This window comes from Aplosporella prunicola (assembly GCF_010093885.1).
Source record: "Aplosporella prunicola CBS 121167 unplaced genomic scaffold K452scaffold_22, whole genome shotgun sequence".
Taxonomy (NCBI): Eukaryota; Fungi; Ascomycota; class Dothideomycetes; order Botryosphaeriales; family Aplosporellaceae; genus Aplosporella; species Aplosporella prunicola.
Window position 1 is genome coordinate 402,205 of NW_022983550.1, and position 27,767 is coordinate 429,971.

At 55.7% G+C, this 27,767-nt stretch overlaps 16 protein-coding genes across 16 annotated transcripts; 8 read left to right on the forward strand and 8 right to left on the reverse strand.

The window, feature by feature from the left end:
- Window positions 1–217: 217 nt before the first annotated feature.
- On the forward strand, window positions 218–2,411 carry K452DRAFT_290454 (uncharacterized protein). Its single transcript, XM_033541003.1, has 4 exons — window positions 218–398; window positions 523–750; window positions 813–1,446; window positions 1,499–2,411. Exons 1-4 carry the CDS (start codon window positions 235–237, stop codon window positions 2,051–2,053), a joined length of 1,581 nt encoding a protein of 526 aa, XP_033394518.1. The 5' UTR covers window positions 218–234; the 3' UTR covers window positions 2,054–2,411.
- Window positions 1,945–4,238, reverse strand: K452DRAFT_84781 (uncharacterized protein). The gene has a single exon (XM_033547224.1). It carries the CDS (start codon window positions 4,228–4,230, stop codon window positions 2,224–2,226), a length of 2,007 nt encoding a protein of 668 aa, XP_033394519.1. The 5' UTR covers window positions 4,231–4,238; the 3' UTR covers window positions 1,945–2,223.
- A 1,176-nt stretch (window positions 4,239–5,414) lies between these two features.
- Window positions 5,415–5,774, reverse strand: K452DRAFT_290456 (uncharacterized protein). Its single transcript, XM_033541004.1, has one exon. It carries the CDS (start codon window positions 5,740–5,742, stop codon window positions 5,581–5,583), a length of 162 nt encoding a protein of 53 aa, XP_033394520.1. The 5' UTR covers window positions 5,743–5,774; the 3' UTR covers window positions 5,415–5,580.
- A 30-nt stretch (window positions 5,775–5,804) lies between these two features.
- On the reverse strand, window positions 5,805–6,759 carry K452DRAFT_311273 (uncharacterized protein; the record flags this gene model as incomplete). The annotated part of the gene is made up of 2 exons (XM_033543405.1): window positions 5,805–6,041; window positions 6,100–6,759. 2 exons carry the CDS (start codon window positions 6,757–6,759, stop codon window positions 5,805–5,807), a joined length of 897 nt encoding a protein of 298 aa, XP_033394521.1.
- On the forward strand, window positions 6,570–7,943 carry K452DRAFT_84821 (uncharacterized protein). The gene is made up of 2 exons (XM_033547226.1): window positions 6,570–7,380; window positions 7,471–7,943. The coding sequence occupies exons 1-2, from the start codon at window positions 6,927–6,929 to the stop codon at window positions 7,770–7,772; spliced, it is 756 nt and encodes a 251-aa protein (XP_033394522.1). The 5' UTR covers window positions 6,570–6,926; the 3' UTR covers window positions 7,773–7,943.
- K452DRAFT_361030 (uncharacterized protein) lies at window positions 7,866–10,439 on the reverse strand. The gene is made up of 2 exons (XM_033546394.1): window positions 10,190–10,439; window positions 7,866–10,130 (listed from the first exon to the last, which is right to left on the reverse strand). Exons 1-2 carry the CDS (start codon window positions 10,397–10,399, stop codon window positions 8,115–8,117), a joined length of 2,226 nt encoding a protein of 741 aa, XP_033394523.1. The 5' UTR covers window positions 10,400–10,439; the 3' UTR covers window positions 7,866–8,114.
- A 100-nt stretch (window positions 10,440–10,539) lies between these two features.
- Window positions 10,540–11,169, forward strand: K452DRAFT_290459 (uncharacterized protein). Its single transcript, XM_033541005.1, has one exon. The coding sequence runs from the start codon at window positions 10,710–10,712 to the stop codon at window positions 10,941–10,943; it is 234 nt and encodes a 77-aa protein (XP_033394524.1). The 5' UTR covers window positions 10,540–10,709; the 3' UTR covers window positions 10,944–11,169.
- A 342-nt stretch (window positions 11,170–11,511) lies between these two features.
- Window positions 11,512–13,347, forward strand: K452DRAFT_300878 (uncharacterized protein; the record flags this gene model as incomplete). Its single annotated transcript, XM_033542378.1, has 3 exons — window positions 11,512–11,987; window positions 12,142–13,162; window positions 13,294–13,347. The coding sequence occupies 3 exons, from the start codon at window positions 11,512–11,514 to the stop codon at window positions 13,345–13,347; spliced, it is 1,551 nt and encodes a 516-aa protein (XP_033394525.1).
- Window positions 13,348–13,581: 234 nt separating this feature from the next.
- On the reverse strand, window positions 13,582–16,114 carry K452DRAFT_290462 (uncharacterized protein). The gene is made up of 2 exons (XM_033541006.1): window positions 15,171–16,114; window positions 13,582–15,117 (listed from the first exon to the last, which is right to left on the reverse strand). Exons 1-2 carry the CDS (start codon window positions 15,826–15,828, stop codon window positions 13,811–13,813), a joined length of 1,965 nt encoding a protein of 654 aa, XP_033394526.1. The 5' UTR covers window positions 15,829–16,114; the 3' UTR covers window positions 13,582–13,810.
- Window positions 16,115–16,298: 184 nt separating this feature from the next.
- Window positions 16,299–17,252, reverse strand: K452DRAFT_361033 (uncharacterized protein). The gene is made up of 3 exons (XM_033546395.1): window positions 16,891–17,252; window positions 16,547–16,833; window positions 16,299–16,488 (listed from the first exon to the last, which is right to left on the reverse strand). The coding sequence occupies exons 1-3, from the start codon at window positions 17,224–17,226 to the stop codon at window positions 16,371–16,373; spliced, it is 741 nt and encodes a 246-aa protein (XP_033394527.1). The 5' UTR covers window positions 17,227–17,252; the 3' UTR covers window positions 16,299–16,370.
- A 144-nt stretch (window positions 17,253–17,396) lies between these two features.
- Window positions 17,397–18,862, reverse strand: K452DRAFT_255704 (uncharacterized protein). Its single transcript, XM_033538367.1, has 8 exons — window positions 18,591–18,862; window positions 18,496–18,532; window positions 18,394–18,447; window positions 18,204–18,337; window positions 18,032–18,140; window positions 17,895–17,980; window positions 17,695–17,844; window positions 17,397–17,635 (listed from the first exon to the last, which is right to left on the reverse strand). The coding sequence occupies exons 1-8, from the start codon at window positions 18,672–18,674 to the stop codon at window positions 17,564–17,566; spliced, it is 726 nt and encodes a 241-aa protein (XP_033394528.1). The 5' UTR covers window positions 18,675–18,862; the 3' UTR covers window positions 17,397–17,563.
- Window positions 18,863–19,447: 585 nt separating this feature from the next.
- On the forward strand, window positions 19,448–20,642 carry K452DRAFT_338299 (uncharacterized protein; the record flags this gene model as incomplete). Its single annotated transcript, XM_033545281.1, has 2 exons — window positions 19,448–19,900; window positions 19,954–20,642. The coding sequence occupies exons 1-2, from the start codon at window positions 19,795–19,797 to the stop codon at window positions 20,640–20,642; spliced, it is 795 nt and encodes a 264-aa protein (XP_033394529.1). The 5' UTR covers window positions 19,448–19,794.
- A 697-nt stretch (window positions 20,643–21,339) lies between these two features.
- On the forward strand, window positions 21,340–22,122 carry K452DRAFT_311280 (uncharacterized protein; the record flags this gene model as incomplete). Its single annotated transcript, XM_033543406.1, has 2 exons — window positions 21,340–21,439; window positions 21,482–22,122. 2 exons carry the CDS (start codon window positions 21,340–21,342, stop codon window positions 22,120–22,122), a joined length of 741 nt encoding a protein of 246 aa, XP_033394530.1.
- A 1,249-nt stretch (window positions 22,123–23,371) lies between these two features.
- On the forward strand, window positions 23,372–23,875 carry K452DRAFT_300883 (uncharacterized protein; the record flags this gene model as incomplete). The annotated part of the gene is made up of 2 exons (XM_033542379.1): window positions 23,372–23,531; window positions 23,583–23,875. 2 exons carry the CDS (start codon window positions 23,372–23,374, stop codon window positions 23,873–23,875), a joined length of 453 nt encoding a protein of 150 aa, XP_033394531.1.
- A 774-nt stretch (window positions 23,876–24,649) lies between these two features.
- K452DRAFT_233499 (uncharacterized protein) lies at window positions 24,650–25,995 on the forward strand (the record flags this gene model as incomplete). Its single annotated transcript, XM_033537308.1, has 6 exons — window positions 24,650–24,680; window positions 24,738–24,763; window positions 24,816–24,994; window positions 25,054–25,337; window positions 25,431–25,885; window positions 25,936–25,995. 6 exons carry the CDS (start codon window positions 24,650–24,652, stop codon window positions 25,993–25,995), a joined length of 1,035 nt encoding a protein of 344 aa, XP_033394532.1.
- A 131-nt stretch (window positions 25,996–26,126) lies between these two features.
- Window positions 26,127–27,686, reverse strand: K452DRAFT_233625 (uncharacterized protein; the record flags this gene model as incomplete). The annotated part of the gene is made up of 2 exons (XM_033537318.1): window positions 26,127–27,305; window positions 27,375–27,686. Coding segments are annotated over 2 exons (1,491 nt in total), but the record flags the coding sequence as incomplete, so codon positions are not given.
- Window positions 27,687–27,767: the final 81 nt, after the last annotated feature.

A 27,767-nucleotide genomic window follows, 5' to 3' on the forward strand; every position in this document is an offset into this window, starting at 1 on the left:
AAATCAACATTGTTTAATCTGCCATTGCACTGTTTGTGTAACTGCCTCTCGCTCGACGACATGGCGTCGTCAATGGCTCAAACTATGGCCCGGAGCGTGGCCAAAGGACGGCGTTGGCTCAGAGCCGCGCCCGACAATACGCATCCGTATCGCATTCTTGCGGTTGTGTGAGTGGGAATTGCTTGGTTGATGGCGTGTTTTTGATGGATGCTGATGCTGTGTAGATGCTCTGCCATGGTGCTTGACCTGGCGAACCTCAGCGCCATCACTATCGCGCTGCCGACGATCCAGCGCGAGTTCGGCGTCGCAGTTGGTCAATTGCAGTGGATTGTATCGGCGTATGCGCTCTCGTTTGGTGGATTTTTGTTGCTGGGAGGGCGTGGTGGTGATGTTTTTGGGTGCGTGGTTTCCACTCTCCGCTTTTCTTTCCCTCTCTCTCTCTTTATTTTTATATTCCTTCTCCTTTCCTCTCTTTTCCATCTTTCTTATAATCACACCATTTTAACGACAAAATGGCCACAGACACCGCAGCATTCTGCTCTTTGGCATGGTTTTCTTCGCCCTCTTCACACTCGTATGCGCGCTCGCGCCATCATTTGTAGGCCTAGCCATCGCGCGTGCCTTCCAGGGCGTAGGGGCCGCGTTTACGATTCCGCCCGCTCAAGCGCATATTGCGCTGCACTTTACGGATCCGACGCGAAAGGCGAAGGCGTTGGGCATCTGGGGCGCCGCGGGATCCTTAGGTTTTATGTGAGTCGGAGACGACACCACGGCGTTGTTTTCTTCTCGTATGTACTGACAATTCGGAACAGCATCGGTCTCATCCTCGGAGGCGTGCTGACAGCTTTCCTCGGATGGCGCTGGATCTACTGGATCTCCCTGATCGTATCCGGAATCGTCATCCCAGCAGCTTACTTCACCCTACCCAGGACACCCTCTACCCGCCGCGCTGCCGGACCGCCACCTACAGACACCGAAGAGAGCCGCAGCGCGGCTCCCCCACGTAAGAAGCTTACTCAATCCGTCCGGGAGCGGCTGATCCGCTTCGATGCCCTTGGCATCGCGCTCGGAATTGGAGGAATCCTGTTGCTCACGTACGCGCTCACCTCCGCTAATACAGTGGGGTGGGACGCAGCACCAATTATTGCAACGCTGGTCGTGGCCGTTGTGATGCTTACGCTATTTGGTTTGCATGAGGCGCGGGCCCCGCAGGCCATCCTGGCACCGCACCTTTTCCGTAATCCGTCTTTCGATCTTACACTCATCCTGGCCGTCAACACTTATGCAGTGCGTCAGGCATGCACCTATTTCCTGACTGTGCAGCTGCAGTCGTACGGAAATAGCGCCATCCACACGTCTGTGCTATTTCTGCCGCTCGGCGTCAGCGCCTTGTTTTTCAACACGCTGTCTGGGCGGCTGATTCCGGTACTGGGAGCGCGTACTATGGTAAGCCAGTTCAAAGCACTATCGCGAATCTGCCTACTCACTTGCTCCATAGTTCATCGTTGGTTGGGGGCTCTCTATCCCCGGTATTCTCCTCTTCTCCTTCATCGACCGCGACACGTCGTACTGGCGCTTCGCCTTCCCAGGAATGGTTCTCTACATCGCAGGCATCGGCGCCGTGTACATCAGCGCCAACTTCGTCGTGGTATCCTCCGCATCTAAGAGCGATCAAGGCGCCGCTGCCGGCGTCTTCAATGTCGCCCTGCAGGTCGGTGGTTCCGTGCTCGGCCTTGCTGTCTTGACTGCTGTTGCGCAGGGTATTGAAAAGACATACGGCGATGGCGCGCTGCCGCACGGCGAGCTGAGCAATGTCGGCTACCGCAGTGTTTATTACAGTTGTGTTATACTGTGCACCATCGGCTTTTTGATCAGTGTTTTTGCGGTCAAGGTCCCTGACAGTATGCGTGGTAGTATCTGGACAAAGAAGACAGTGGAAGCACCAGTTGCGGATACGCCAGCTGCGGAGGTACCAGCTATAGAAGCGTCAGCTGCGAGCGCAGCCATTGCGGAGTCGGACGAGATTGAGCTAGTGGAGAGAAACAGGGGATAAGGTAATTTCCTGAAGACCATCGGAAAGAAACCCGGAACCCTGTACACTGGATACACAGACACGCTAGAAGATATCCCAGTTGAAGATCCCCAAGACACATCATCTTAACCCGTCTTTATATTCTCAATCAACTGGCAACGTGAATAGCACCCGTTTGCAGCTATCCGTAGTCAGTAAAGCCTAATGCAGTCTCCATACTCGGCAAGCATCTGGCCCACGACCACGAAGCCGCCAACTGCAGGCACGGCGTATACTAAGAACGCGACAGCCCATAGTGCCAGCACAAGGGGGTTACCACTCCTCTCGAGCACGAGGCGGTGGTAAGCCACCATTCCAAAAGTGATTCCCAATACCAGCCACGTCATGGTCCAGACGCGCTGAGCACTAGTGCTTGCACCGGCCTTGAAGTGCGACAGCGCGCCGATTGGCACTAGCGAGAGACAGCCTACCCATAAGCTTCCCGTTCTCAAAGTCTCGGAGCGCGACACATGGACGCTTTCGAGTTGTCTTTCCGAGGCTTTCGACGTCGAAGGGACGCTGAGATAATACGAGCCTCGTTGGAACATACCCGGGAAGATCGTGTCCAGCTGCTTTGCCAATTTGTTTAGAGGCTGGAATGTTGTTGGCTTGATACCTCTGGGGATAAATTCCGAGCCAGACTCTGTCCATTCCTTCTTCATCTTTACTGAGTAGCTTTCAGAAGAATCAGGAGCTCCGAAAGCCCCCATTGTGATTTTTCGATCCTTTTCTTCCAAAGGGTGAATGAAAAAACTACCATCCTGCTGCGCAAATATGGCGTCGAATGGATCTGTCTGATTTTTCGCCTCCTTTGTATTGAGGAAATAAAACCCTTTTATAGCACTAAAAGTCATTGAAAGGGCCCATTTATCTATAGAAAGGAAGCCTCTTAGCAGCTTATTCATTTGGGACGGTTGGGACGGTTGGGACGGTTGGGACGGTTCGTTAATATCGGCATTTTGGGGTGCACAAAGGGTTCCGACGATGCCTTCGAAGCGGGAGTCGGGTCGCTGAAGGGCTTCTTCCATGATCTCCGATGAGACCATATAAACGCGAGAGTAATTTGGCGTCAACACGTTTCCGAATAAGTTGATTAAGGACATGATTAGGTAAGGAACAACCGTAAGGCCAAAAGCTGCATATCCGTATCGATTTATCTGGTCTCCCCTGGCTCGATAGATCGTGTAGGATGCAAAAACAAGTTGAAGAACTGCCAGCAAGCTTTTAGAAAAGTTATATTCCGAGATTATGTCTGGCGATGATGTCTGGAATCCATTTGTCGTAGTTGAAGCTCGGAGTGCTCTTAGGTGGTCCCAAAAAGGTTGCCCTGCCGAAAGTTTTATATCGTAGTTGATTGCCTCGGCCATTTGTGCTCTTTGCTGTGGACATAATCGTTGTTGTGCTGTTCCCGTTGTTCCATAGATCTTGGTGCCTGGCGGTACAATTGCGAGACCGTAGCCCGGTGGGAGCCAGCAGGCGCCATGAACCTTACGGCCACCAAAGTCCCGCCAGCTCTTTTCCGGGAGGAAGTATTCTCCGTTGCCTAAGACGACGCTTCCGGATGTTACTTTGGCGGCGATGGGTGCGTCCGGCTGTTTAAGTAGACTTTCTCCAGGATTGATCAGCTCGATTGCGTCTGTTGGAGCATTATTGCCAGATCTAACTCCGTTTTTGGGTGCTGGTTTCGGATTTCTTTTTGACTTCGTGACTGGTATTGAGAATCGCAGGCCGAGTACGGTGTCCCCATTCTGTGGCCTCCATGATTCCGTCCTCACGACTTCGCATACTGCACCGGCTCTGATAGCGGTTTCAAGAGATGTTTCCCTCCAAGTCCGGAGCACGGCCGCCTGGTAGATAGCTTTGAGGCCTCGACCGACACCAGAGACCGGTAAAATAAGAGCGAGAAGCATAGCAAACGATGTGGATATAAGAGTCTCTCCAGGTAGTTTTATCACCGTCGCAGCATGCGCGACATAGTTTTCCAAGAAAAACAAAGCGATACCAGTTGCTGAAATAGGTGTACAAATCAGATGAGGATCACCATGATCGGACGTGCCTTGAGGCACAACGATGGTGATATTTTGGAGTGGCTCTGCCGGTGCCCCAGACGCCGAAGCGGCCCTTTCTAGGAGTAGAAGGGCCAGTACAATTGGTAGCATTGGACCCGAGGTTGGGAGTTATTTTCGGTTTGAAGGCAAGAGAAAAATAAAATGGTGACTTGCATTTGTGAGGCTTTAGGCAGCAACGAAAATGTGGCGCTTGCGTACGACGCACCTAGCGTGGTTGCACTGACGCACCCGCTCGACTGCACCCCTAAAAGTGCAGTTGAAACGTACTAAATCAACCATGGTGGTTTATCTACTTGCGGTTGACATCAAAACACTCGAGCTTGACAGCAGCAGGTAGTTAGGGGTAAGGGATTAGTTATATATAACTATATAAATATCGGAGGAGCTAGCCTATGACGTACGTACTTGAGAGGAAGACGACATTACAGTAGAGTCGGCTTATAACGAAACAAATGTTTCAGAGATTTCGTTCGTTATAAGGCGAATTCGTCTTACAGTTTGCTGACAAATTAGCTTAGAAAGCCGTGCTCCTTCCTAATTGGGTAGTCATCTGACCGGATGCCGCCGGTCATCCATCCTCTTACGTATCTAGAGATTTCTAGAAATAGTCTAATCCCCTTATACGGGCCACCTTGCGCTACTTCCGTACTCTTTTTATAACGAATCTAGCTGGATTCTTACGAAATTCGCTGTAAGGCAATTTCGTTAATTTCTTATATAAAAAAAACTAAGATTTCGTATCCGTTCGTTATACCCCGATTTCGTTATCTCGGAGGTTCCCGTTAGCCCGACTCTACTATAGGTAGTTTGCGTGATAGATAAACCCCTCGCTTACATTATAGAAGCCCTAAAGACCCATCTCTCGCGTAAAAAGAAACCCCACCCCCAGCTACTGACTAAGCCCCACCAACCACAAGAGGAAACCCCCTGGCCCCCAACCTCCCCAGGACCAACTAGCTCATCCTACTATTCTGAATAAGTGAGTAGGATGCTTACGGCTTAAAATAGCTTGAAGGATTTGCTGGGTCGAGGTTATAGACACCTCACTTAATCTGTGGATTGATTTTCAGTGAAGTATTAAGACTGGGATATTAAATATAGGAAAATGTGCGTCTTTTCTGTCGCGTCTTTGTCGACAGTAGGACAGATTAGTGGAAGTATCGTTGTGTGTGTTATGCTGCAGCAGTTACTTTAGAGTAGATTCTAAAGCTGTCATATATGGCACGCTATGATTGAACAAAAGGATATTTTCACAGCAGTGAAGTCGCTCACTCAAGCCATCTCCTTTACAGTGGTGCTCCGATTCGAAAATTTACACCTATTCCACTACTCGCTCTCTCCAGTGCCCCCAGGAAACTTTTCGAAACAATACCATTCCACACGCCCACCGCCCAGCAACACTCAACACCACAATAGCCTCCTAAGACTCATAACTCAAAACTAAAACCCCAAAACCAGCATACCAAACAAACCATCCCAAACCAACCAGGCCCAATTAACCCCCAAACGCACCAATCCGCTCCCATACCAAAGCAACAAAAAACGCCATAAACCCAGCCCCACCCCAACCCAACCATTAGTGTCCACAAACCCATAACCCATTAACCATAACGCATAACTCGTGACATCCCTCCCTCGCAGCAAACCCGCTGCACAAGCGCATCCTACGCCCTCTCCACCCCCACCCCCACACCCGCCCCCGCTCCCGCCCCAACCACACCGACTCCAACCGCCATATCCATACCTAGACTAAGCCCACTCTCGCTCCCCTCTTGCTCAAACTCAAACTCCCCGAGCCCGAACCACTCCTCTTGCCGCAGCCTGCGGCCGCGCTTGGGCACCGCGTCGAAGGGCCAGACCTCACTGGTGCGGGGCGGGAGAGAAGCCGGTGCCGATGCTGCCTGCGAGGTTGTTAGCACTTATCCAAGAGGAAAAGAGACAGAAGAGGAAACAACATACCCGTCGGCCATCGCGGAAGACCCTCCCCCTGCCCTCCTCCCCCTCCACCATCGGCAGCACCGACAGCGGCAGCGCGGGAACACTACCGCCAACCGCGCAGCGCAAGCCCCTAGCAACCGCCTCCTCCTCAGCCGGGCCACCAGACCAGCGCCTCAGCAGTCTGCCGCGCCCCCTACGCACAGGCAACAACACGCGAGCACGAACGCCCATCTCCCTCCCCTCCTTCCCCAGCCCCTCCTTCGTCTGTCTCGCCGGCTGCATAGTGCGATACCCGTCCTCCTCGCCCGCGTCCTCGTCCTCATCCTCAACAATCAGCGCCAACGCGTCCTCGAGCGCCAGGATCTTCGCGCGCGCCTCCGCCGGCGCCGTCTCTTTCCGCTCCAGCGCGGACGTGATGCGCGCGCAGTAGGCGTCGTACTCGGCCTGCGTGAGCGTGTTGGAGGCGACGTAGGCGCGGAGGCGGCGCAGGCGGGCGTGCACGTCTGCGAGGTCGTGGGCGGCGGCGCGGGCGGCGGGGTTGAGGAGCGTGAGGAGGGCGTGGAGGGGTGTTGGTGTGGTGGCTTTGCTGCTGCGGCGTTTGCTGGGTTTGTTGCTCATGGTGGCGGTGCCTGCTGCTGCTGCTGCGAGGGTGAAGATCGGCGGCGTGCTTGTGAGGCCCATTTTGTGCGGCTTGTTGCAGTTTTTGCAATTGGTGGTGGGTTTGAGCTGGTGAGGTTTGATTGATTGGTTGATTGATTGGTTGAGAGGTATATGACGCCCGGTGGTGGCGGTAGAAGAAGAAGAAGTCGAGAGTAGTTTAGGTAGGAAGTAATAGATAGAGCGGATGGATGGCGCGCCTTCTCTCCCAGAAACAGAAGGCAGGCGGCTGGCAGGTAAGTAGAGAGGCCCAGCCGCAAAGACAAGAGCCACCCAGGGTATCAATCAGCGCACAAAGGAAAGAAGAAGTAGAAGGAAAAGAAGAAGAAGAAGAAGAAACAACCAAGGGGATGAGAGATGATGATGGGTATGTACAACAGCAGAGTAGTACTGTACTTCGTCGTAAGTATGTCGAGTGCAAGCAACAAACATGCACGAGACAGAGAAAGTCACGATACTTAACCTGCCCCAGCGCCACAGCAGGACCCCACCAGGCCGCTCCCAGTCCACAGCCCCAGAAGCAGAGGCCACATCGCGACGGGCCCAGCCGCACCCCCCCACACACACGCACACGCACGGCGATGGATCATATGGGGGCCACCTACGCCCTACAACCAACATTAACCTACCTGGGTTGGATATGTAGTTCGTCGCCATACTCTAGACGCAACAGCAGCGCGCATCAAGCAAGCAAGCAAACGCGCTTACAGTGCTAATGCTGACACCCCCACCCAGTAGTTGCTCTCCGCAGCATCCGCATCCGCCTCAGACCCAAGTCTCGGCCCCAAAAGCTCACGCCCGCTCACGACCCACCCTGCGCCCCCCATTCGCTGCTATCTTTAACCTTTGCCCGGAAACGGGTCGTGTGCCATCGCGGCGGGACGGAAGCAGGGAAGAAGATTTGCTTTCTTGCTTTGCTGTTTGATGGTGCTGGTGCAGGTGCTGGTGGCAGGGCATTCCATCTCCATCGCTGTCTGCGCGGTCAGCGGCATCAGCTGCATCATACTGTACCTAGACTTGTATGTCTAGGTATGTAGAGCTAGCTCGTGAAGTGGGGATGACGTCTGCATCGCTACCTGCTTGCGTTACACGCCACACGCCCTCCGACACTGGACGCCCAGGCACGCGAGCGCAAGCGCATAGCATACATAGCATCACGCGGTCCAGCAGAGCAAGCGCGCGAGACGTCTCAGCGCAGCGGGTACCGTGTGTTTTACATAGATGCTGCACCTATTGACGGAAGACTCGGCCACCCCACCAACCCTGCCTCGGGACGGACACGAGGGTACTGCTGGGGAGGTACCCGGCGACAGCGCCTCAGCACCACCAAGCTCTAACCCTCGCACCAACCCAACTTCCAACCTACCCAGCCAGCCAGCCTACCGCCGACTAGCACTCCTCTCGCGCTTCCCACCCGCACCTCCATTAGCACCACCATTGCCATTGCCATTACCTCCGCTGCCGCTGCCGCTGCCACTGCCGCTGCCAGCACCATTAGCTCCGCTTCCACCACCACCACCGCCACCACTGCCAGGGATATACCGATCAATATCCGCAAAACTGCGTCTTTCCCTTTCCCTTTCGCGCTCACGGTCCCTGTCCCTATCCCTATCATCGCGCCTCTCCCGCCCATCCCTATCCCTCTCGTCCCGTCTATCCCTCTCGCGCTCCCTCTCACGCTCCCGCCCCCCATAATCACGCCCGCCACGGTCCCTATACGCGCGCTCCCGCTCGCGCTCCCTGTCCCCCTCCCTCTCCCTCTCCCTCTCCCTCTCCCTCTCCCTATACTCCCGCTCCTTCGCCCTCGCCGCCCCCCCACCACCCGGGACATAGCGATCGATGTTATTCGGGCTGCGGCTACGGCTGCGCGCGTACGGTCTTCTTCGGGGCGAAGCCGCCACGGCAGCGGCTGCTGCTGATGTCGACGCCACAGCTGCGCTGCCGCGCTCGCGCCGGCTCCGCCCCCCGGACGGACTTCCTGGCGAGGCGGCCCCGCTGCGGTGGTAGCTGCCGCGGCGGCGGTCGCGGTCACAGTCGCGCTCTCTTTCTCTGTCCCGCTCCCGCTCCCGCTCCCTGTCTCGGTCGCGGTAATCGCGGTCGCGGTCGCGCTCGGCGTACCGGCTTGACGAGTAGCGTCGGCTGTGATGGTGGTGGTGATGGTGGTGGTAGTCGTCTGCGGCGGGTGAGCGCGAGGAAGCGCGCTTGCGGGTGCGGCTGCGTGAGCGGGAGCGCGGGCGGTGGTCGCGGTCGCGGTCGGTCTTGGAGCGGATGGAAACGGCGACGGAGGATTCGCGGCGGGGCGGGGGTGGGGCGGACAGGTCTTTGTCTTTGGCTGTGGAGGAGTCGTCGCGCTTTAGGGTCGGCGGGGGGAAGTCGCGGTCGCGGTCGCGGTCGCGGTCGTCTTTGCGCGTGCCGTCTCTGTCTCTGTCCCTGTCCCGATCGCGTGCGGCGTCGTCTCTCGCTTTTTCGCGCTCCAACTTCTCGCGCCGTGCTGTGGCAGGGTCGCGCGGCACGATGCTCTTCGGCACCATAGACCTGCGGGCAGGCGGCTCCAGGGAGCCCGACCGCTCGAGCTCGGGGCGCTGGCGCGCCTTTTCGTACTCCTTGCCCTCCTGTAGAAGCAGTGCCAGGGCGTCCTCGTCCGAGATCTTGACTTCCTCCGCCTTCTTGCTATAGTCGATGCTGGCACGCCCGTGGTCGTGGCTGGCGGAGCGGTAGCGCCCTCTACTGGCGGAGCGGCGCCTGTCTCTGCTGCGCGACCGGCGGCGCACCCTGTCGCGCCTTGCGCGCTCGTACTCTTCGTCTTCACGGCGCCGGCGCTCTCTCCGCTCCTCGCGTTCCTTCTCCCACTGCCGTTCTCGCTCCCTCCGCTCTTCGCGCTCACGCTCATACTCTCGCTGCCGCTCTGCCTCGCGCTCCTCGCGCTCCCTACGGCGCTTTTCTTCCCGCTCTGCCCGCTCGCGCTCGCGCGCCTCCTCCTCCTCGCGCTTGCGCCGGCGCTCCTCGTCCTTCTTCTTCCGCTCCTCGCGCTCAATCTCACGTTCGCGCTCCATGCGCTCCTCGCGGGCTTGGGCGCGGACTAAACGCCGGCGCTCAGCCTCGCGCTCGTACTCGTCATCAGACTTGCTGCCGCGCTTCTGCTCCTCGACCGCGGCGTCGAGTCCGATGTCGGCGCGGCGGATCTCGCGCATCTTGTGCTCGGCCTGCTCGTCGAGGGTGGCGGCGATGACTTGGCGCACGTGAGTCTCAGCGACGCGGTAGATTTCGCTGCGCTCGGCAGCGCCTTCGAGTAGCGGGGCGGCGATACGGCGGTCTTTGGAGAGGAGGGTGGGGTTGCGATCGGTTTCGGCGTCGCCGAGTTCGTTGAGCGACGTGATGAGGGTTGTTTTGGCCGGCTGGAGTGAGGTCAGTGGGGAGGATTCGGCGGGCAATGGAGCGGAAGAGGGCGGCGCACGCTCTGATCGAACTGCATAAAGGCCTTTTTGCGCAGGGCATCGAATTCACCCTTCTTCTTGAAGGTATGCAGGATTGCATCGATGGCGGCGCGCTTGTTCTGGGTGAGGGGCAAGTCTGCGGTGCGCAGGCGCTTGCGCGGTTCCATGTCGATGGCCGTGTCGAGGGGCCGCTTGGGACTGCCGCCGGGGGGATCGAGTGCAGCGGCCATGGTTGCTGTTGCCAGAAGTTGTTGCGGCGGCGGGCGGTGGTTGTCCGGGCAGACGAATCGCCGTCAGGCCAAATGCCATTATTGTTGTCGCCAAGCACGACTCTCTCCCGCATCCGCACCACCACCACCACCACCACACCAGAACCACCCACATTCCCGCAATCCACTCCCCGCAATGGTCTCCAAGATCCTCTTCTGGAGCGGCTTCGGTACGCCTCCCCGCACCTCCCCGCTCTCCCCGCCCATTGAGCCGCGCTAACCGCCGGGGCTTTTGCTCGCAGGCGTCGCCGTCCGCCTGTGGCAGCTGGGCATGGAGATGCGCCCCTTCTTCAACAAGGGCTCGCTGTGGGCCTACCCGCTCTACGCCACCATCGGCGGCAGCTTCGGCTACTGGCTGCAGGGCGTCGAGAGCCGCCAGTACAAGCTGCTGTCGGATCGTCGCCAGGCCCTTATGGACAAGCGCGCGCGCAGGGCCCTCGAAGAATCCACCACCGTCGACCCCGCTACCCAGGCCGACAAGGAGGGCATCATGGCCACCGTCTAATCGGCGCGTGGTGTCGGGACGTGAATGTCAAGGAGGATAGAGAGAGAAAGTAGTAGCGGCAAGCTAGATGGGGGGAAGGCGGAGGAGTAGGACACGCCATGTCGCGCGTGTCGCATTGTACACTCGAGCAGCAGCATCGTCGTCGTCGTAGCCGGACGGTACGCAGCTCCGAAATCTGAAATTCTGTGCAGCCAATCCGTCCATCCCGTCGCAAGCGGGCAGCCGTCAGCGCGGCCGAGCATGACGTCGCGGCCGCTGCGCTGCGCTGCGCTGCGCTGCGCTGCTGTGACTGTTTCCATTCTGAGAGGGCTGAGCCGCCCAGACTTCTACCTAAACCTCCGCCGTCCATTCCACCACCGTTGCCATCTACTCCAGTCCCGGCTCCGATCATGATACGTGTCTGATTCTCTCTCCCGTCTCCCTCTCCTTAACCCGTCGTTTCAGTCTCTTTCTTTTTTTCTCTGCTGTCGAGTCTCTTTTCATTTTTTTCTTCTGTTCATCACCCATCCCACATCTATCTCATCCATCCATCTGTGCCACCATCACATCACCACCTCACCGCCCCACCATGCCCAACTCCCCCAACGGCATCGTCGTCTTCTCCGGCGGCAGCGCCGCCAACAGCCTCGTCGACGTCTTCAACACCGTCACCACACGCAAGCACTGCACGCTGTCGTACATCCTGCCCATCAGCGACAACGGAGGCAGCTCGTCGGAGCTAATCCGCGTCTTCGGCGGGCCCGGCATCGGCGACCTGCGCAGCCGTCTCGTGCGCCTCATCCCAGACGACGAGACGGACCCGGAGCGCGCGGCCGTGAAGGCGCTGTTCAACCACCGCTTGCCGGCCGACGCAGAGGTGGCCCGTCATGAGTGGCTCGATATCGTCGAGGCCAGGCATCCGCTGTGGGAGGGCATTGAGAGCGCAAAGAAGGAGCTGATTCGTGCGTTTTTGAACATGTTGAACCTGGAGATCGTGAAGCGGGTGCGGCCGTCGTCCGTGTTTAATTTTGGGTCCGCGAGCGTGGGGAACCTGTTCTTGACTGGGTATGTCGACATCCGCACACGCCCATCACCAAGCCCATGCCCAATCACCACTGTCTACGAAAAAGAAGACGTGGAGACAGAAGCAAACATAGCACTCCACCCCCCCACTCCCCGTACAGTACCTACCAGACTAACCCCTTCCCCCTCCCCGCAGAGCGCGCCTCTTCTCCGGATCCCTCGAAAGCGCCATCTACCTCCTCAGCAGCATCTGCGGCGTCCCATCCAACATCGCCGTCCTGCCCTCCATCAACACAAACTTCAGCCACCACATCAGCGCGGGCTTAGCGGACGGGTCGCGGATCCTCGGACAGAACGCAATCTCGCACCCCAGCGCACCAACAGCGGCACCCGCCGGCGACGACCCCGCCGAAACCACCGCCAGCGGGATAACCACCTCGGGCGCCGCAGCGCCCACAGCGCTAAGAACAACAGCAACAGCAGCAGCCACAGCCCTCCTAGCCGACGAAGCCGACGCAATCGAAGACGCCAACCTACCGGGCTCGCACCCCTCGCTCCGCCGCCCCAACATCCACTTCTCAAAGTCCGACGACGAGGCCCTCCCCTCCCCCATAACACGCATCTGGTACATCAACCCGTACGGGCAAGAGATCCGACCGCCCGCGAACCCCAAACTGCTACACGCGCTCGCATCCGCCCGCGCCGTCGTCTACTCCATCGGCAGCCTGTACACGAGCATCGTGCCCTCGCTCGTGCTGCGCGGCGTGGGCGCCGCAATCGCCCGCTCCCCAGCCAAGTGCAGGATCTTGCTGCTGAACGCGGCGCGCGATCGTGAGACGGGTGGCCTGGATGCGCTGGGCTTTGTGGGTGCGGTGGCGAGGGCGGCGCATCAGAGCTTGTCGCCGCCGCCTGTTATAGCTTCTCCTACCTCTCCCACTGCTGCTGATGATGCGTTTGGCGCCGGCTTTAATGGCGCAAGTATCTTGCCGCCCGAACAGTATAGGACGTACGTCACGCACGTGCTGCACCTGGACGGGCCTGGCGCCCCGGCCGTGGACAGGGCTGCGTTGGCTAGGCTGGGGATCGAGACTGTGCGGCTGTATGGGCGGCGGGAGGGTGGGAAGCTGAGGTACGACGAAGCTGCTCTAGCTCAGGCGCTCGAGGTCCTGGTCGAGGGCGGGGGCAAGGGCGTCGAGTTGAGGCGGCGGAACACGCTTGTTGAGGGGGGAGGGAGGGGGGGGGGGGGGGGGGGGGGGGGGGGGGGGGGGGGGGGGGGGGGGGGGGGGGGGGGGGAAAGGCCGGTGGAGGGGGAGGAGGAGGAGGAGGAGGAGGGCAAGTGGGTGTGCAGGGGCGGGAGCAGGGGGCTGGGGGTGCGGGTACGGGCGCGGGCGCGGCGGCTTGATGGTGAGGGTTGGTGTTGGTGTGCCTACCTATTTCTCTACATAGGTAGGTAGGGCTGCGTGAGACGTGCTAGTGGGATGGGATAGATGGTCATAGGTAGCATTTCCCAAGTCAAGCCCGCCGGAAGATGGTATCCGCGCTTTCTTGGCCTTCCAGGACCGCCTAGGTACTTGTATTTGTATCTCATCTTCTTCTGCTGCTGTTTTTTGTAGGCACGAACAAGCCCGTCCGTCCGTCCGTGCTACCGTACCCATCCTACCTAAAAAAGCGCCCAGCCACAAGCCAACAAATGCAGCCGCAAACGCCACGCAATGCCAATAAGCCACCACCCCAGCCACCCAGCAAGCAAGATGCCAGTCATGCACACAGCTCCCAGCATCTTTCCTCCCACGCACACTCAACAGTCTCCTTTCACCACTCTCGATCTCTCCTCCCTTTAACACCTTCACACCTTCATTCCCTCACTACCCCACAATCTCGTCCCAGTCGGGCGTGACGACGAACTTGCCCCTCACCTGACCAAACGCCATAGCCTCGCCGCCGATTCTCGACTGGCCGCGCTCCTCCTCGCTCAGCAGTCGCGAGATGATGATGTCCTGCAAGAAGTGCGCCTCGGTGCCCATGGTCAGTTCCAGGCTCGTCCCGCCCCAGTCCAGCGTCGCGCGGCCGCTGGCGTGGATGCGCAGCTTGCCTGCCTTGCCCGAGGCCAGTTGAGCCGGGGCATCGACATCCTGGGTGAGATCGATGCCGGCGGTGGCGGGCGCGGAGGAGCCCGTGAGGTCGACCGCTCCGGGTTGTGTGCGGGTTTGCGTGGGTGAGGAGGGCTCCTTTTTAACGCTGTTTTCGTCGATGTGCAGAGAGGGGATGATGGGCGGGAGCTGGAAGAGGTAGACGCGGTCTTCTTTCTTGTCTTGCAGTTGAGATTGCTGCTGCGCGGCTTCGTCCTTCATCGGCGTGTCGCCTTCTGTGTCGGTCGTTGCTGCTGTGGCGTCGCCAGGAGCACCGGTGGCTTGTTGCTTCTGGTGGGGAGTGAGCACCACTTCGCCCAGCTCGTCGCGCAGCACGTCCATGTTCTGATTGTGACGTTCTTCCTCGAGGCGATCTTCTTCGGTGACGAGGGCGGTCGGCGCGCGGAAGCGTGGCTTGCGCCGTGGTTTAGGCTTGAATTTGGTCTTGCGTGAGAGATCGGGTGAAGAAGGCGGATCTTTGACGGCGGAGTCGCCGGCAACGGTGGCAATGTCGGATGGGACGGTCATCGGCTCGTCGGTGGGTTCGTCTTTGATTCTGATGGTTCCGTCTGAATCTTCGCCCCAGCCCCAAGCGCCCTTCCAGGTGTCTTTGGACGCAATGACTTCGACGTCCTTTGCCTTACCCTTGCCTTTGCGCGGAGAGGAAATGTCTTCCTCCGTTTTGATTTTGGTCGCTCCTGGTCCCTCACCTGTGATTCCTACAGCGCGGTTCTCGTGCTCTTTCCTTTGTATGCGGACGGGTGCAAGGTCGGCAGCGTTGTATCTTTCCCTGCGCTTCGTGGAGGGTCCGGCCTCTTCGATCTCCTCTTCGTCATCGCTTATGAGATTAATTGTGTCGACGTCTTTCCTCGGGCCAAGCGTCGCTTCTTCAGGATCCGACGAGATGTAGCCACCGTCCTCCTCGTCTCCGCTCTGTTCACCTTGAGCACTTTGGGTAGTCCTGGCTCTGGCCTCACGCTTGATTCCCGGCGCGCCACCAGCACCAAATGTCTTACCGCGGTGCAGCATATTGTTTCGGCTGTCTGCATGGCCGTTAGGATTACTCGCATGCGCCCCAGGCACAGCGCAAACATACCTCTGACAACGACACCCGACGAGAAGATTCCTCCGCCCTCCCCACTGGATCCCATGTATCCTCCCCTCCCACCGCGACCGCCACGGTCACCGCCTCTGCCTCTGCCTCTTCCGCGATCGCCTCTACCCCGCCCAGCAGCCTTTTGTGCCTTGCTCTGCTCCGCCAACCTTTCCCTCCTCTTTGCCGCGGCCTCGGCTTCCATAGCATCGCGCTCCTCTTTGCTACGACGGCCCTTGAATGTAGGCAAGCGAGCCGCTGCCTTTTTCCCACGCGTCGCGTTCGACGCCGGCGAACCAGGACCCGACGAGGCAGCCGGTGTTTCTGAACTGCGAACGGAGGAGATGCGAGGGTCCTCAGGATGGGAAGCGCTCGCAGCGACATCTTTGTTTCCGGTTTCGGTGGTCGTGACGGCGGCATCGCCTGGGGCGTCAGCCATGGCGACATCTGCGGACTCCGGAGCGGGCGCGTCCCGCATGGGCTCGTCCTTTGGCATGAACAACGAGTCCTCACCCGCGTCGTCTGCCGGTGCTGCCGCGGTGGGCTCGGGACGAGTGCTCTCAACAGCAGCAGCAGCAGCAGCAGCGGATGCGCCGCCACGGCCTCTGCCTCGGCCTCTTCCTCTCGCTCCACCTCTTCCAGTGCTCGCTTTCGGAGGCATGTTGTCTTGCTGGAGGCGGATTCTGCCGAAATACGCCAGGTACCGCGAGGTGTTTTAAGTGGGAAGTAGAGGAGGAAGTCGGAGGGACAGTTGCGGTAGAGTCGACCGGAACTTTTTAGCGGGTCGAGTCAGTCAGAAGCACCCCGCAACCAGGCAAGGCAGAAGCCGAAGGTGTCTGTGCAGAAAGCTGACTCTGTGACTCTGTAGTGAAATTCATGGTGCGGGACATTGAAAGGGTCGACATAAGCCCCTCAAGCGAGCGGTGGGTGACATGCTCCTGTGGACGACACAAAAATGGGTTTGGTAGGTGGTGAAAGTTGAAGTTTGGTCGACACTCAGCGCAAAACGGGCCATGAGGTCAACCTGCATCGCGGGGTGGTCGGCAATAACGGCTTACGACACGACTCGACAGGATTACAACAATATTGAGGCAAGAGAGCAACCTCAGATGGTGAGGTTAGTGGCATGCTAGCCCAAAATCATTGAAAGTTGTCATGTTTATCGTTTTTTATATATTTAAATAATATACTGATGCGCGCATTTTAGTTGAACGCAAAAGTCTTGCCCCTCAACAACACACTTCCAAGTAGCTTGCCAGCAGTGAAGCCAGCGTACGCACCGCAGACAATAGTAACCGGCCACTTCTGCCACTCACGGTCCCTGCAACCAATTAGTCAACATGTACGAGCAGTGTCCAATTGAAACAAGAGCAACTCACCAATCCAACGGAATGGGCACGGCGCCCGCCCAGGCGCCAATCAGCGTACCCACAGCAGCTCCGAAGACGTCGTCCACCGGCACCTTCAGCGCAACAAGCTCCCTCCACTTAGCACCATCGACACCGAACGCGTAGATTGTAGGTACAGCGGCGAGGTAGGAGATATGCGCGGCACAGAGAAGCGTGTGGAAGAGGTGGGTGGTCAGAGGCGCACCGAAGAGGATCAGTAGCGCCGTGAGGAGGGGGATGCCAGCCATGGTGGAGAGAACAAGGGAGATGACAGCAGTCTGTGAGGATGTGTTAGCTCTTGTAAACTGCGGACGATGCAAAATATCCCAACTTACCGAGACCTTGCTGCTGATGCTCCCATCGGCCTTCGAGGCAGTCTTCTTGCCCTTGCCAGATTTCGACGCAGACGCGGACCCAGCGGCCGGCAAACAGATAATAGAGTATATGATCTGAAGGGCACTCAGAGGTACCAGCGCTCCGAGAAGCGCGGGCACAGGGTCGTTGACAATGGCATTGAATTGGAGAGCGTAGACGGAGATGACGAGCAAAGGGTGAATGTGCGTGTAGATGTGCGCAATGTCCGTGTTCAACGTCTCGATTGGCCTGGCCGCGGGCGGAGCGGGCTTGACGGGCTCCTCGAAGCGCGTGAAGATGGTTTCTTGGTTGGCCATTGTGGTTACCGAGTGAACATGCTGCGTGGATGCGCGACTTTGTACAGAAGTTTGGCGGGCTTCGCTGGGGATTGGGGTCGGGGCTTCCTCGGCCCCAGATGAAGCCCTGTTGACAATTCCGTCACCGCCGAGGCACATTCATCATTAGCAACAAAATACCTATTTATTCTCTGGGCACTTTATGCGCGAAATGCATTGATCTTTAACCGGGCTATTATATAGCCTTTCTCCTATTGCTTTTGTTTTTTCGTTGCCAAAGAAAAAATGGGCAGCTGCTGTGCGCCGCCCAACCATGAAGCTAATTGAAATGGCCGGGCCAGTAGCTCCAGAAAATGGCTCAGTTACCTTCCTCACCAGGGACGAGGTTGCGCAGAGACAGATCATAGACAACATCCTCAACCTCCTTGACCTGTGGAGATAAATCAGCGGCTGTACGTGCAGACTACATTCAAGCATCCGCTCGCTTACCCTGTATTTAATGCCGTCACTACGTCTCCTCAGAGAATCGTTCTTCAGGTTGAGGATTTGGAATCCGGCGTGAACATCCTTGATGAACTGCGAAATCTGCATGGGGCGCTTGTAGTCGCCAAGAGTGACAGAGTTTCTCGCAAGGCGGGCCTGACGGGCATTAGTAGGCACTTCCGAACACTTAATAAATATACACGTACCAACTCGTCAATCAGCGAGATGAGAGCTTGGAGATACTCCTCGATTGCAAGGTGGAATGAGTCCTTGTCCTTGAGATTGACGGGAACTTTCGTGTGTCAGCAGCTGCCGGTATGAAGGAGCTCCAGGGATTACATACCATTCATGATGCTGCCCACCTCCTCAATAGTCAGCAGACGGCCGGCCTTCGTATCGCTACCATCGCTTGAATATCCACCAAGGTAGCCGCAGAACAAGATGGTGAAGACCTAAGCCGGGTCAGAGAACACGTGACGGTAACTACAAACAAGCACCAATGCTAGAGGACTAACCGTGTCCTGAACTTGGCGCGTCCAGATACCATTGAATTTGTAGTAAGGGTGGTTGTTGGAAGCTTCGGCGAGCTTGCCAACGGCGTCTATCTCATACCGGATGGCTCCTTCGGCGGCGTTAATAACCTCGGGCACTGGAAAAAGATGTCAGAAAGAAGCTGTCATGCGACATCCACAATACGCCACTCACACTCAGCCGTCGGTGTTGAATGGGCTCTCGAGAGGATAGATTGAGCAGAGCGACCTGGAACGTATCAGAATTGCATCAAAGAATAACCGATGAGTGCAATACCCTGCTTCTCGAGCGTCTGGATGATGTCGCGCAGCTCCTAACACACCTTCAGGTCAACCCACGCCAACGCGTCAACAAAGGCGCCAACCACTTACATCACGCACTTGACTGTCCTGGTCAACGCGCTCCTGGAGTTGTTCGAAGATTGCCGGATCGACTGCGCCACGCTTTTCCGCCATTTTGGTGTGATGTTCTGCGTTGGTCGGCAGTTGGTGACGTCGGGCAAACTCTTCCGTCAAGAAATGAGATCCGGGTCGATGTCGAGTCGGCGAACGCGCGCAGTCAAGATTGCATCACACACGAGAGTCACGACGCATCGAAGCCAACCGTTTTAGATCAGATGCACTGAGTTTGCGCAAAACTGTTGGCAATCAACAGCCGGTCTCTAGGAGATGCCCCGTAAAAGGCAACGCAACATAGGTAAGCACAGCATGCACATAGAATGCCATCGAAGCCAACAAACGTCATCGATGGGCTCCGGGTCGCTCTCCGTCAACATCCAACTGCCGCCTTCAACGCACCTTCCGCATGCTCCTGCAATTTATGCTCTTCGTTGGTGCAAGTGTATTGAAAGTATGCATTTGCAAAATGTATTTGTGTGTGTACCTGCACCTTCCGCACCTACGACACGCAAACGGGCGCCGTGATGCCTTGCTAGAATCCGGTTTCCACCAAGAACTGCCTGGTCGTACCCCAGTGACTTTTCAGGACAAAAAAAATACCCACATGCCATCTCCAAGGCCACCGATGGATTGCTACGAGGTAAGAAAAGAATCTTCTTAAAGAGCCCTAACAAGCCGAATATAGTTCGCATCAGCCCGAAGCAGTGGAATACGGCGTGAGGTCCGACACATGCAAGCATGACAGCAACCTCACGGGTGCCAAAAAACCTGCTAATAAAGAAACCTCCCGATGCAACGTTACAATGTTCGCTGCTAAATCTTCTAAAAACAGGTATTAATATGGCGCATTGGCAGGAAACGACTCTAGGTCGTCAGGTTGGATTTGAGAGAGAAAATGCCTATGATTGCGGTAAGGAACCAGCTTGCGAATAATGAGTTAATTGAACTGTTGGGATAACCTGCGTCTTTAATTGAGGCACGATGACTGCATGTACAGAGTAGTGGAAACCAGCAACATGGAAGAGGCAGTACCATGGTTGATTGGCTTTACCCAACCCACAAACTTCATGCGGATTCTTTTCCCTCCTTTTATTCCATCTTGTCGGCTACAATTTTGCATCAGGTCCCTTCAAGACCTGTTCGATCTCAAACAAAGCATCCTTGAGGAGAATTTTAAATGTCACCGCATAAACCTGTTGGACCGGGAGAGCTTGGATGTTGGCCTTCGTGGAGCTGGAATTTGCGGCAACAAAATGATTCCGCACCGACCAGGAGTCGCAAAGGTGAGCGGAGGTGCTGAGTTGAAGCGATGAGTCCGCTGATAATTTCACGATAGATATGTTTACGGGAAATTCGAAGTCCTTTTTTGATCTCCCTCGCGAACTCAGGGATATGGTCTACGATTACGTTATATACGACCGCTCCGTCACTAAAAACTTTTATCGGGAAAAGGCCATCTTTCGTGGCAATATATATCGCAAAATGCTCGTCAACAAACAGATGAGGAGTGAGATATTGGCACGTTTGGCCCGAAAATACTGGGTTTTCGATCTGAAGAAGCCGAAAACCATAAGAAGAGCTCAAAGATTCTTTCACATCATGGGTGACGAGAACATCAACCACATGAGCAAGATTGGCATTTGTGTCAAACACAGGGTTTTCGTGGCCACATTTCCGGAGTCGCACGTTGAAACATGGTACTTCGACAGTGCGTTCTTGTTCGATCTCCGAGATCCCCAGCAATTTTCGGGCTACGATCTAAATGGCTTGGATCCTACTCCTAGGTTTCCTCTCTCTAATCGAATCTCAATCGTCAATGAACACATGGTCAATATTTTAAAGCCAATATATCAAAAGCGCATCGAAAGGACGCTCACCGTGAGAGATATGACTTCTCTCTTCGACAATATCTTGGAGCACAGTGCTAACAGGTATTATGCGAAGGCTAAACGCCGAAGGTACTTGGGGCATTCCTGCATGTTTTTGGACACTCTTTTCTGTTTTCGACGAAATAACTTGGCCTAAGCTAAACGCCTAGATTTTATCCGAAAATTCTGAGCAGAGGATACAGTGTTGGGTTGACGTCTTGGTATGCAAGTTCAAGAGCATTGTAAGGACGCATGTGAAGTTAAAAGATGGTTTGGCTCCGACTGTCAGTTTCTAGAAGCGATCTGTTCTCTACCAAAGAAACGAGTTTCAGAATAAACCGAGGACCATGTATATTAAAGTTAACACGGTACTCTAGGAAATCTCCCATTCGCCACATCAAAAACAATACTTCCTTGAAGGCCATCACCCACCCCTTTTACCACTCTCTCTCCCCGACTGTTTACCAAGCCCTATCTCCCATACCTATTGATTTACGCTTTAGGCAGTTTTAAGTAAGCTTAAATCGGCACTTAGGTATCCTCTAGATGTACAAGGATACAGAGGGGAAAGAGTGTTAAGCAAGACTTATAATAACGTAGTTTAAACACTACGTGAGGTGGGTAAAATAGCCGGATGATTGGATTTATTTTTTTCCTGGGCCTTAGTCTATGTCTCGTTAACTCTTACTCCATCCGATTCAAACACTTCACCAACTCACTTTCAATATTGTACAAGTGTCACCTCACCCTCCTTTCCACTCGCAGACACGGCTTCCGCGCAGCCAATAGACTGATTGACACGTATACTACAGACATCCTCAAACACCCAACAAAAAACCATACCTCAGCACATCATGTTCGTCAGCAACCAGACCCAGCAAACCGACGACGACAAACCGTACGTCTATGGCGACGGACGTATCGACCCGAGCCAAGTCGTAGTCGCGCGTTTCTGTAAGTAAACCAACTCTCACGGCACCTCATACACACTGACAGCACCAGCAGACCTCGACGAGCTCCGCAAACGCTTCACAAACTTCCCGTTTACGACCCTCGCGGGCGAGCTCCGCAATGCAATCTATGACGCCATTCTAGACGAATACTGCGACCCCATCACGGCGGGCACCAACCCAGATATTCGCCCGCGCTTGAACCCACCAGACATCCTCCATATTTCACACGAGATCCGCAAGGAGACGTTTCCACTCTTCATCGGCAAGATGGTCTGGCACATGCAGCTTTTCGATGAGGACGATATGTTCAAGATCCGCGAGTGGCTTTCCGGTGCCATCACCCCCAAGGGCGTTCATGGGCTTCGTAAGGTCAAGGTCTTTCTTAAGTCGCCGGCGCCGCGGGGCTGGGTCTCGGTGCCGATGAACCCACCGGTGGCGGGTCAGGGGATGCCAGTCCCAGATTATCCTACGCTGCCTTTCGTTATTGACTTTAGGAAGAGAGGAAGTACCGTCTTTTGCGGGACTATGGAGCCTAACTTGGAAGAATTTGTTGCGAGGGTGCTGGCCGCCATTGAGAAGGTCATGAAGGATGTGAGAGAGCTTGGAGTTGAGGGGAAGTTGACTGTCGACAATGTTACTGACGCCTTCTTGAATATCCTCCACTCCTTTGATCATGGTCATTAAGAAGATGGCGAAGGCCCCTTTGAAGCCACTGCGGTTGGATAGGGCAACAAAACAACCACAACGACAGTTATGCTCTTGAGGACGGGGATATGCGTGGCTACAGCAGTGGTCGGCGAGGTGGAACGATTGCAGAACATGGCTAAAGACATGGAAAGCCAACCACTGTGGTTGGATAACCACGGCACGACGAAATCACCTAATACGCACAAGAAGATAGTGCTTCTTTTTTATGGCGTTGGTCAGCGGGTTGGTATTTGTAGTTTTTTAAAGGTTTAGGAGTACAGGTCGATTGTGGTTTGACAGTTATTTCTTTCTCACGCAAAGTCTGTGCAAACGCATTTGCTACGCTTGTTTGATCCTGATACTTTCTCGGAAGCCGGCGTAGATAAAGACTGCTTTCATGTCAATTTATTGATAAAAATAAAACATACAAACAACTTCACCTCACCTTGCAACTATCGGTCCAGACAAAGAGAGTGGTTTTAGAGTGATGGCTACAGCAGAAGGACTTTCTTACCAGTTCTACTACCTACCTGCGCATTGGGCCGTCAAATCCCTGCATCAATTGAACAAACCGCCTTGATAAATGAGAAGAAGGGAAGTGAGGATTTATGTATGCTGTCTGCCATCCTGAGTTGCACAGTCATTCAAGACATGTCCTAGGTTTTTGCTGAGAACGTTACCTTTATAAGCCTGAGCGGCAGTTCACTTAGTACGAGCAGTAAATGAGTCGATTGGTTTAGTGGCCATTTGTAAAGGTTCCGATTTACCCTGGTCCCTTTGTTGTAACAACTGAAGAGATCTTGAGTTCGATTTACAGCGTTGTTCTTGAATGACATGCTGGGGAATCTCGCCAGCCGAGTTTATAGGGCCTCCGGGCCTGACTTTTTGCTTCTTCCCCAGTGGGAACTGTTTACTTTATTTTTTGCTTTTGCGTTGATAGCAATGATCAATTCAAAACCGCAACTTTTAAAGAAACTTAAACTGCCATGTTAACTTTTTAACACATGCACCAGCCAGTGACGTATGCTGATCGTGTGAAGTGACGGGGTGCTTAGGTACCTGCTATAAAAGCGTCCTCTCCCCACTCACCCCACGCCCTTCTTCTCCCTCCACCACCTCAACCAGCTTACTCGGGCCACGCAGCTACAACACACGGTGATTATCGCTCTTTCAACTATCCTTGTTTCGATCTCGGGCTGGAGAGGACACTGTTCCTTTCCAGCCTCACCTGAGCTGCCTTTCTCCAATGTCAGCGAAGGCTCTCAGCGAAGACGAAATCGACATGCCACCTGAAGATTCCCACCATGCGACAAGCATGACCGACATGACGGAGAATAAGGGCATCCTCGCTGGACAGGAAGAAGAAGCTCATGGAAATAATGGTACGTTGACATACCCTAGCCCTGGTATGTCCAGCAGCGCTCTTGTCTTCGTGCCAAACACTGACAGTCGCTTAGACAACAACTCGAAGGCCACTTTCTTTTCACTTCCGCGTGAATTGAGAGACGAAATCTACCGCCTGGTCCTACACAAATACACAGTATCACAAGACAGGTCTGCAATGGGCCCCTGCGAAATTCGGATACTTCGAACCCCTTCGATGGTCAAGGTCAATCAGCAAATGCGTTATGAGGCCCTCCTTGTCTTTTACAAAAGCATAAAATGGCAGACCGATCTTTCAGAGACTCTGATCTCTCCGAGCTTGCCTGCTGGCTTTACTGTATCGGCGAGGAGAACGTCAAGGTCCTGACTCAGATTCGCTTTGACCTTAAAGATCCATTCCGACCCAATTCGGCATCGCCTTACGATTTCAAACGGATATTGGCGGTCAACATAAACTTGGTCCATGGGCGGAACGGCAAGTCAAGTTGGTTCAACGAGCCGAATTTACGGAACTGCGAATATACTCTCACCGACCTCATGCATTCAGTTGTACTTGACCAACCGATGCATGACTCAGAACTTAATTTTCTGCTTATCCATGAAGGTGGCGAAGAGATTCATAATCTTGTGGAAAAATTGATGGAGCCAGTGAGAGAGAAGAGAATTAGGGGTGAGTTAAAAGCATGCGACTTCATCCAGGCATGCGATAGACTCTTCCACTACGCGGAAACCCCCGAGAAGACGGATGGGTGATGCCTTGGCATGAACATACACACCCACAAATTTCCCATGGGAGAGCACAGATAGTGTAGTGCCAAATGAACTTACATGGCCCGATAATGCCATCTATGATATCTTGGAATTTTTACAATCATGTTGATGCCAAAGAAAAAGCCCAACTGGATATTTCTAACGAGTTAAGAAAGCAGTAAATAGAAATTGGGTATATTCACCAAGATCCTGTCGTGCGCAGGAGATGAAGTGAAGTCCAGCTAGGGTTCTCCGCAGCGCATTGACTCAGCACTTTGGCCTGCTTCGTGCGTCATGCGTCTCGACTTTCCCCACCAAAAACGTAAACAATAAGAACATCTGTTCATCCAGAAAGAGAAGCTCGAGAAACTCCCTAAAACCTCATACAACAATGTCTGTAGGCGTGGCAATCATCGGTAGCGGTAGGCGTGGTTCCCAATTGACAATGAGTTCACCATACTAAAACAGCGGCACAACAGGCATCTTCGCTCGCGAACAGCACCTGGTAAGCTCCCTAACCCAAGCCCATGACAGAAAACCAATCTGACACCTCACAGCCCGCCGTGCAAGCCGCGCCCTCCCTCACGCTCAAGGCGCTGTACTCGCGCTCTCTCGCGTCCGCGCAGGCTCTCTCCACCAACCTCACCAATGTCGATCTCTACAGCGACGACGCCGGCGCAGGCAAAGCGTACAAAGACCTGCTTGCCCGGGACGACATCAAAGGCGTGATCATCGCGTAACCCTCCCTTCCCACGCTATCACCTAGAAAACCCCCACCCACTAAACTCCGCTCAGCCTCCCCATCCCCGCCCAGCCGGAGTACATCAAAGCGGCGCTCTCGGCCGGCAAGCACGTGCTCTCAGAGAAGCCCATCGCGCAAGACATGGCGACGGCGCGCTCGCTGCTGCAATGGTACGACGAGCATGTCGACAAGGCCAAGGCCACCTGGGGCGTGGCCGAGAACTACCGCTACATCGACTCGTTCCTGTACGGCGCCGAGAAAGTGCGCGAGCTGGGGCGCGTGCTCGGCTTCAGCACCAAAGTGCACTTGATGGTGCAACCGGGCGCGAAATACTACGGTAAACACATGCCCTTCTCTCCTCCCACCACTTTTCCATTCCCTGTCCCCGTACTCTCCCCCTCCCCATACCCCACGCACTAACCCCCCGCAGAAACGTCCTGGCGCAAAACGCCCACCCACCAAGGCGGCTTCCTCCTCGACGGCGGCGTGCACTTCATAGCCGGAACCCGACTCCTGCTCCCCACAACCACGCCCCCCGTAGCCCTAACCGCCTTCTCGACGCAGCTGCAAGCGCACCTCTCCCCCGTCGACACCATCGACTCCATCTGGAAACTCTCAAACGGCAGCAGCGGCACCTTCAGCGCCAGCTTCGGCACCACCTTCGCCGGCTCCGAGTACCGCGTCGCGTGTGAGCGGGGCAGCGTGACGGTCGGCCGCGGCTTCGTTGTCGTGCAGCCGACCGGCATGGCCGAGATCCGCCGTGACTTTCCCGATGAGGGCAGTGGTGTCAAGCAGGAGGTTAGGGCGTGGGCGGAGAAGATTGAGAGTGCCCAGGAGCTCGATGAGAGACAGTGCCCTGTCGAGGCCCTGAGAGATTTGGAGATCGTGAGTGCTTTTTGGCGAAGTGTGTGGAACTTTTGCTGACTTGTGCGCAGTTGGAGGCTATGCTCAGGAGTGGAGAAAATGCTGGAAAGTCGGTCGAGCTCGAGGCTTGAGGGGTATCATCTGTTAGTCCTATGGATAATGTACAGCGAAGATCTAACGCTGGTTAATAAAGAAGGAAATTGCGCTGTAAGTATATGCAATGTCTACTTATCTAGTAGTAGATTCCTCTATATTTTCACCATCATGCGACTGCCACCACAGGTTCCCTCTCGTCTTGCTTGATTTCATGTTCCGCCTTCGCGGTCCCATCGTCATTCAAACCAAGCTTCGCCAAATCCGCCGCGAGAGGATCACTCTCTCCTGTCGCCTCCGTCGGGCCTTCATATCCCTCCGGCGGCAGCGCCCATGCCGGCAACTCCGTCTCATAGCTCCACCGTCCCTCCTCGCAAGCGTACTTGCGCGCATGCAGATAGATTCCCAGCTCGTGCGTACCAGGGTCGCTGTACAGCGGAGTATTGCACAAATCACACACCTCGCCCGTCATCTTCTCCGCCTTGCGCTTGTTGTAGTCCTCGACCATCTCGTCGTGGTAAGCGACTGCTTCGGCGACTTCGTCCTTGCCCATACGCGACAACCGAGTCATGATGTCGTCGTCGCGATCGGAGTCCTCCTCGCCGCCGGCCAGAGAGGGCCCGAAGACGCGCTGGTTGGCGTAGATGGGGTCGTTGGAGATTGGGTGGCCGAGGAACTGCAGGTGCACGCGCAGCTGGTGCGTCCGTCCCGTCAGAGGCATGCAGCGGACGATGCTGTACCCGCGCAGCTTCTTCCACGGCTGGCCGTCTACCTCTTCCTTCTTGTTCTCCTCCAACCCATTCTTCATCTCTTTCGGCGGATAGTACGCAAGCCTGCGGAACACGGTCCGCGCATCCTTGCCCGATGCCCTGACGCGGTTCAATCCGAGCTTGGGGCTAATCTGCAGAATCGGCTTCTCGCACACAATATCGCCCTCGGGGAACTCGCCCACAACGCGCGCGACATACTCCTTCTTGACGGTGCGGGCCTTGATCTGCACGCTCATATCCTCGGCCGCCTCCTTGTGCTTGCCGATGAACATGACGCCGCTCGTCAGCCGATCCAGCCGGTTGCACGGCAGCGGGTTGAACGTGTATCCGCGCTCAGCGCGCATGATCTCGACGACCGAGTTGTAGTTGTAGCGGCCGGCGGGGTGGACCGGCACACCAGCGGGCTTGTTGATGACGATGATGTCGTTGTCCTCGTGCACGACGCCTATGGGCTGCGCCGTCACGGGCGGCTCGTGCCGGTGCATTGTGTGCGAAATCACATCGCCATTCTTAATAACGTGGTCGGTCTTGACAGGCTTGCCGTTGACCACAATCACTCCCTTTTCTATGCTTTCTTTCTAGCGGAAAGAATCAATCTCGAATCAGTCCGCTGCCCTAACTCATCCTGCCTGTGCCACGGAACATACATAGTAATCGGCCGGCCGATCTCTGAACTCGCAGGTAAAAATGTCCAAAATTTCGCGGTTTCTCCAGCGCTCTTTGCAAAACGTGTTATACGTAAAATGATACGGGTGTACGCGTCGCAGGTTATTCTCGAGGTAGTATGGCCGCGGCCATGGATCGCACGACGTCGTCACGACAGGCGGCGGCGGCTCGAAGGTCTCCGGAGGGTCTTTAGGGAAGTAAGGCTTGGGTTCGGCGACGGTGAGGGCCATGTTTACGCCGGGGACACGCCCGCGACGGACGAGGTATTCGAGGATACGTGGGGAGGGCGCCACCGCGAGAGTAAGAACGAGAGTTTGCGAACGAAGCGTGGAGAGGACTGCGGAGGTCCAGTAACTTTTTGGGGGCGCGCGGGC

What these genes read in the sequence shown, in the direction of transcription:
- K452DRAFT_290462 (XM_033541006.1), bottom strand. Translation starts at nt 15,828, where the DNA reads ATGCCTCCGAAAGCGAGCACTGGAAGAGGTGGAGCGAGAGGAAGAGGC. An exon ending in GTCGGGTGTCGTTGTCAGAG is followed by an intron (nt 15,118 to 15,170) that starts GTATGTTTGCGC and finishes ACGGCCATGCAG; the next exon opens with ACAGCCGAAACAATATGCTG.
- K452DRAFT_361030 (XM_033546394.1), bottom strand. Translation starts at nt 10,399, where the DNA reads ATGGCCGCTGCACTCGATCCCCCCGGCGGCAGTCCCAAGCGGCCCCTC. An exon ending in TTATGCAGTTCGATCAGAGC is followed by an intron (nt 10,131 to 10,189) that starts GTGCGCCGCCCT and finishes ACCTCACTCCAG; the next exon opens with CCGGCCAAAACAACCCTCAT.
- K452DRAFT_84821 (XM_033547226.1), top strand. Translation starts at nt 6,927, where the DNA reads ATGGCGCGCCTTCTCTCCCAGAAACAGAAGGCAGGCGGCTGGCAGGTA. An exon ending in CTACCTGGGTTGGATATGTA is followed by an intron (nt 7,381 to 7,470) that starts GTTCGTCGCCAT and finishes ACCCCCACCCAG; the next exon opens with TAGTTGCTCTCCGCAGCATC.
- K452DRAFT_290454 (XM_033541003.1), top strand. Translation starts at nt 235, where the DNA reads ATGGTGCTTGACCTGGCGAACCTCAGCGCCATCACTATCGCGCTGCCG. An exon ending in CGTGGTGGTGATGTTTTTGG is followed by an intron (nt 399 to 522) that starts GTGCGTGGTTTC and finishes AAATGGCCACAG; the next exon opens with ACACCGCAGCATTCTGCTCT. An exon ending in GCGGGATCCTTAGGTTTTAT is followed by an intron (nt 751 to 812) that starts GTGAGTCGGAGA and finishes AATTCGGAACAG; the next exon opens with CATCGGTCTCATCCTCGGAG.
- K452DRAFT_290456 (XM_033541004.1), bottom strand. Translation starts at nt 5,742, where the DNA reads ATGGGTTATGGGTTTGTGGACACTAATGGTTGGGTTGGGGTGGGGCTG.
- K452DRAFT_84781 (XM_033547224.1), bottom strand. Translation starts at nt 4,230, where the DNA reads ATGCTACCAATTGTACTGGCCCTTCTACTCCTAGAAAGGGCCGCTTCG.
- K452DRAFT_361033 (XM_033546395.1), bottom strand. Translation starts at nt 17,226, where the DNA reads ATGGCCAACCAAGAAACCATCTTCACGCGCTTCGAGGAGCCCGTCAAG. An exon ending in GCATCAGCAGCAAGGTCTCG is followed by an intron (nt 16,834 to 16,890) that starts GTAAGTTGGGAT and finishes ACATCCTCACAG; the next exon opens with ACTGCTGTCATCTCCCTTGT. An exon ending in GTGCCCATTCCGTTGGATTG is followed by an intron (nt 16,489 to 16,546) that starts GTGAGTTGCTCT and finishes AATTGGTTGCAG; the next exon opens with GGACCGTGAGTGGCAGAAGT.
- K452DRAFT_290459 (XM_033541005.1), top strand. Translation starts at nt 10,710, where the DNA reads ATGGAGATGCGCCCCTTCTTCAACAAGGGCTCGCTGTGGGCCTACCCG.
- K452DRAFT_255704 (XM_033538367.1), bottom strand. Translation starts at nt 18,674, where the DNA reads ATGGCGGAAAAGCGTGGCGCAGTCGATCCGGCAATCTTCGAACAACTC. An exon ending in CCAGACGCTCGAGAAGCAGG is followed by an intron (nt 18,448 to 18,495) that starts GTATTGCACTCA and finishes GATACGTTCCAG; the next exon opens with GTCGCTCTGCTCAATCTATC. An exon ending in TTCAACACCGACGGCTGAGT is followed by an intron (nt 18,338 to 18,393) that starts GTGAGTGGCGTA and finishes ATCTTTTTCCAG; the next exon opens with TGCCCGAGGTTATTAACGCC.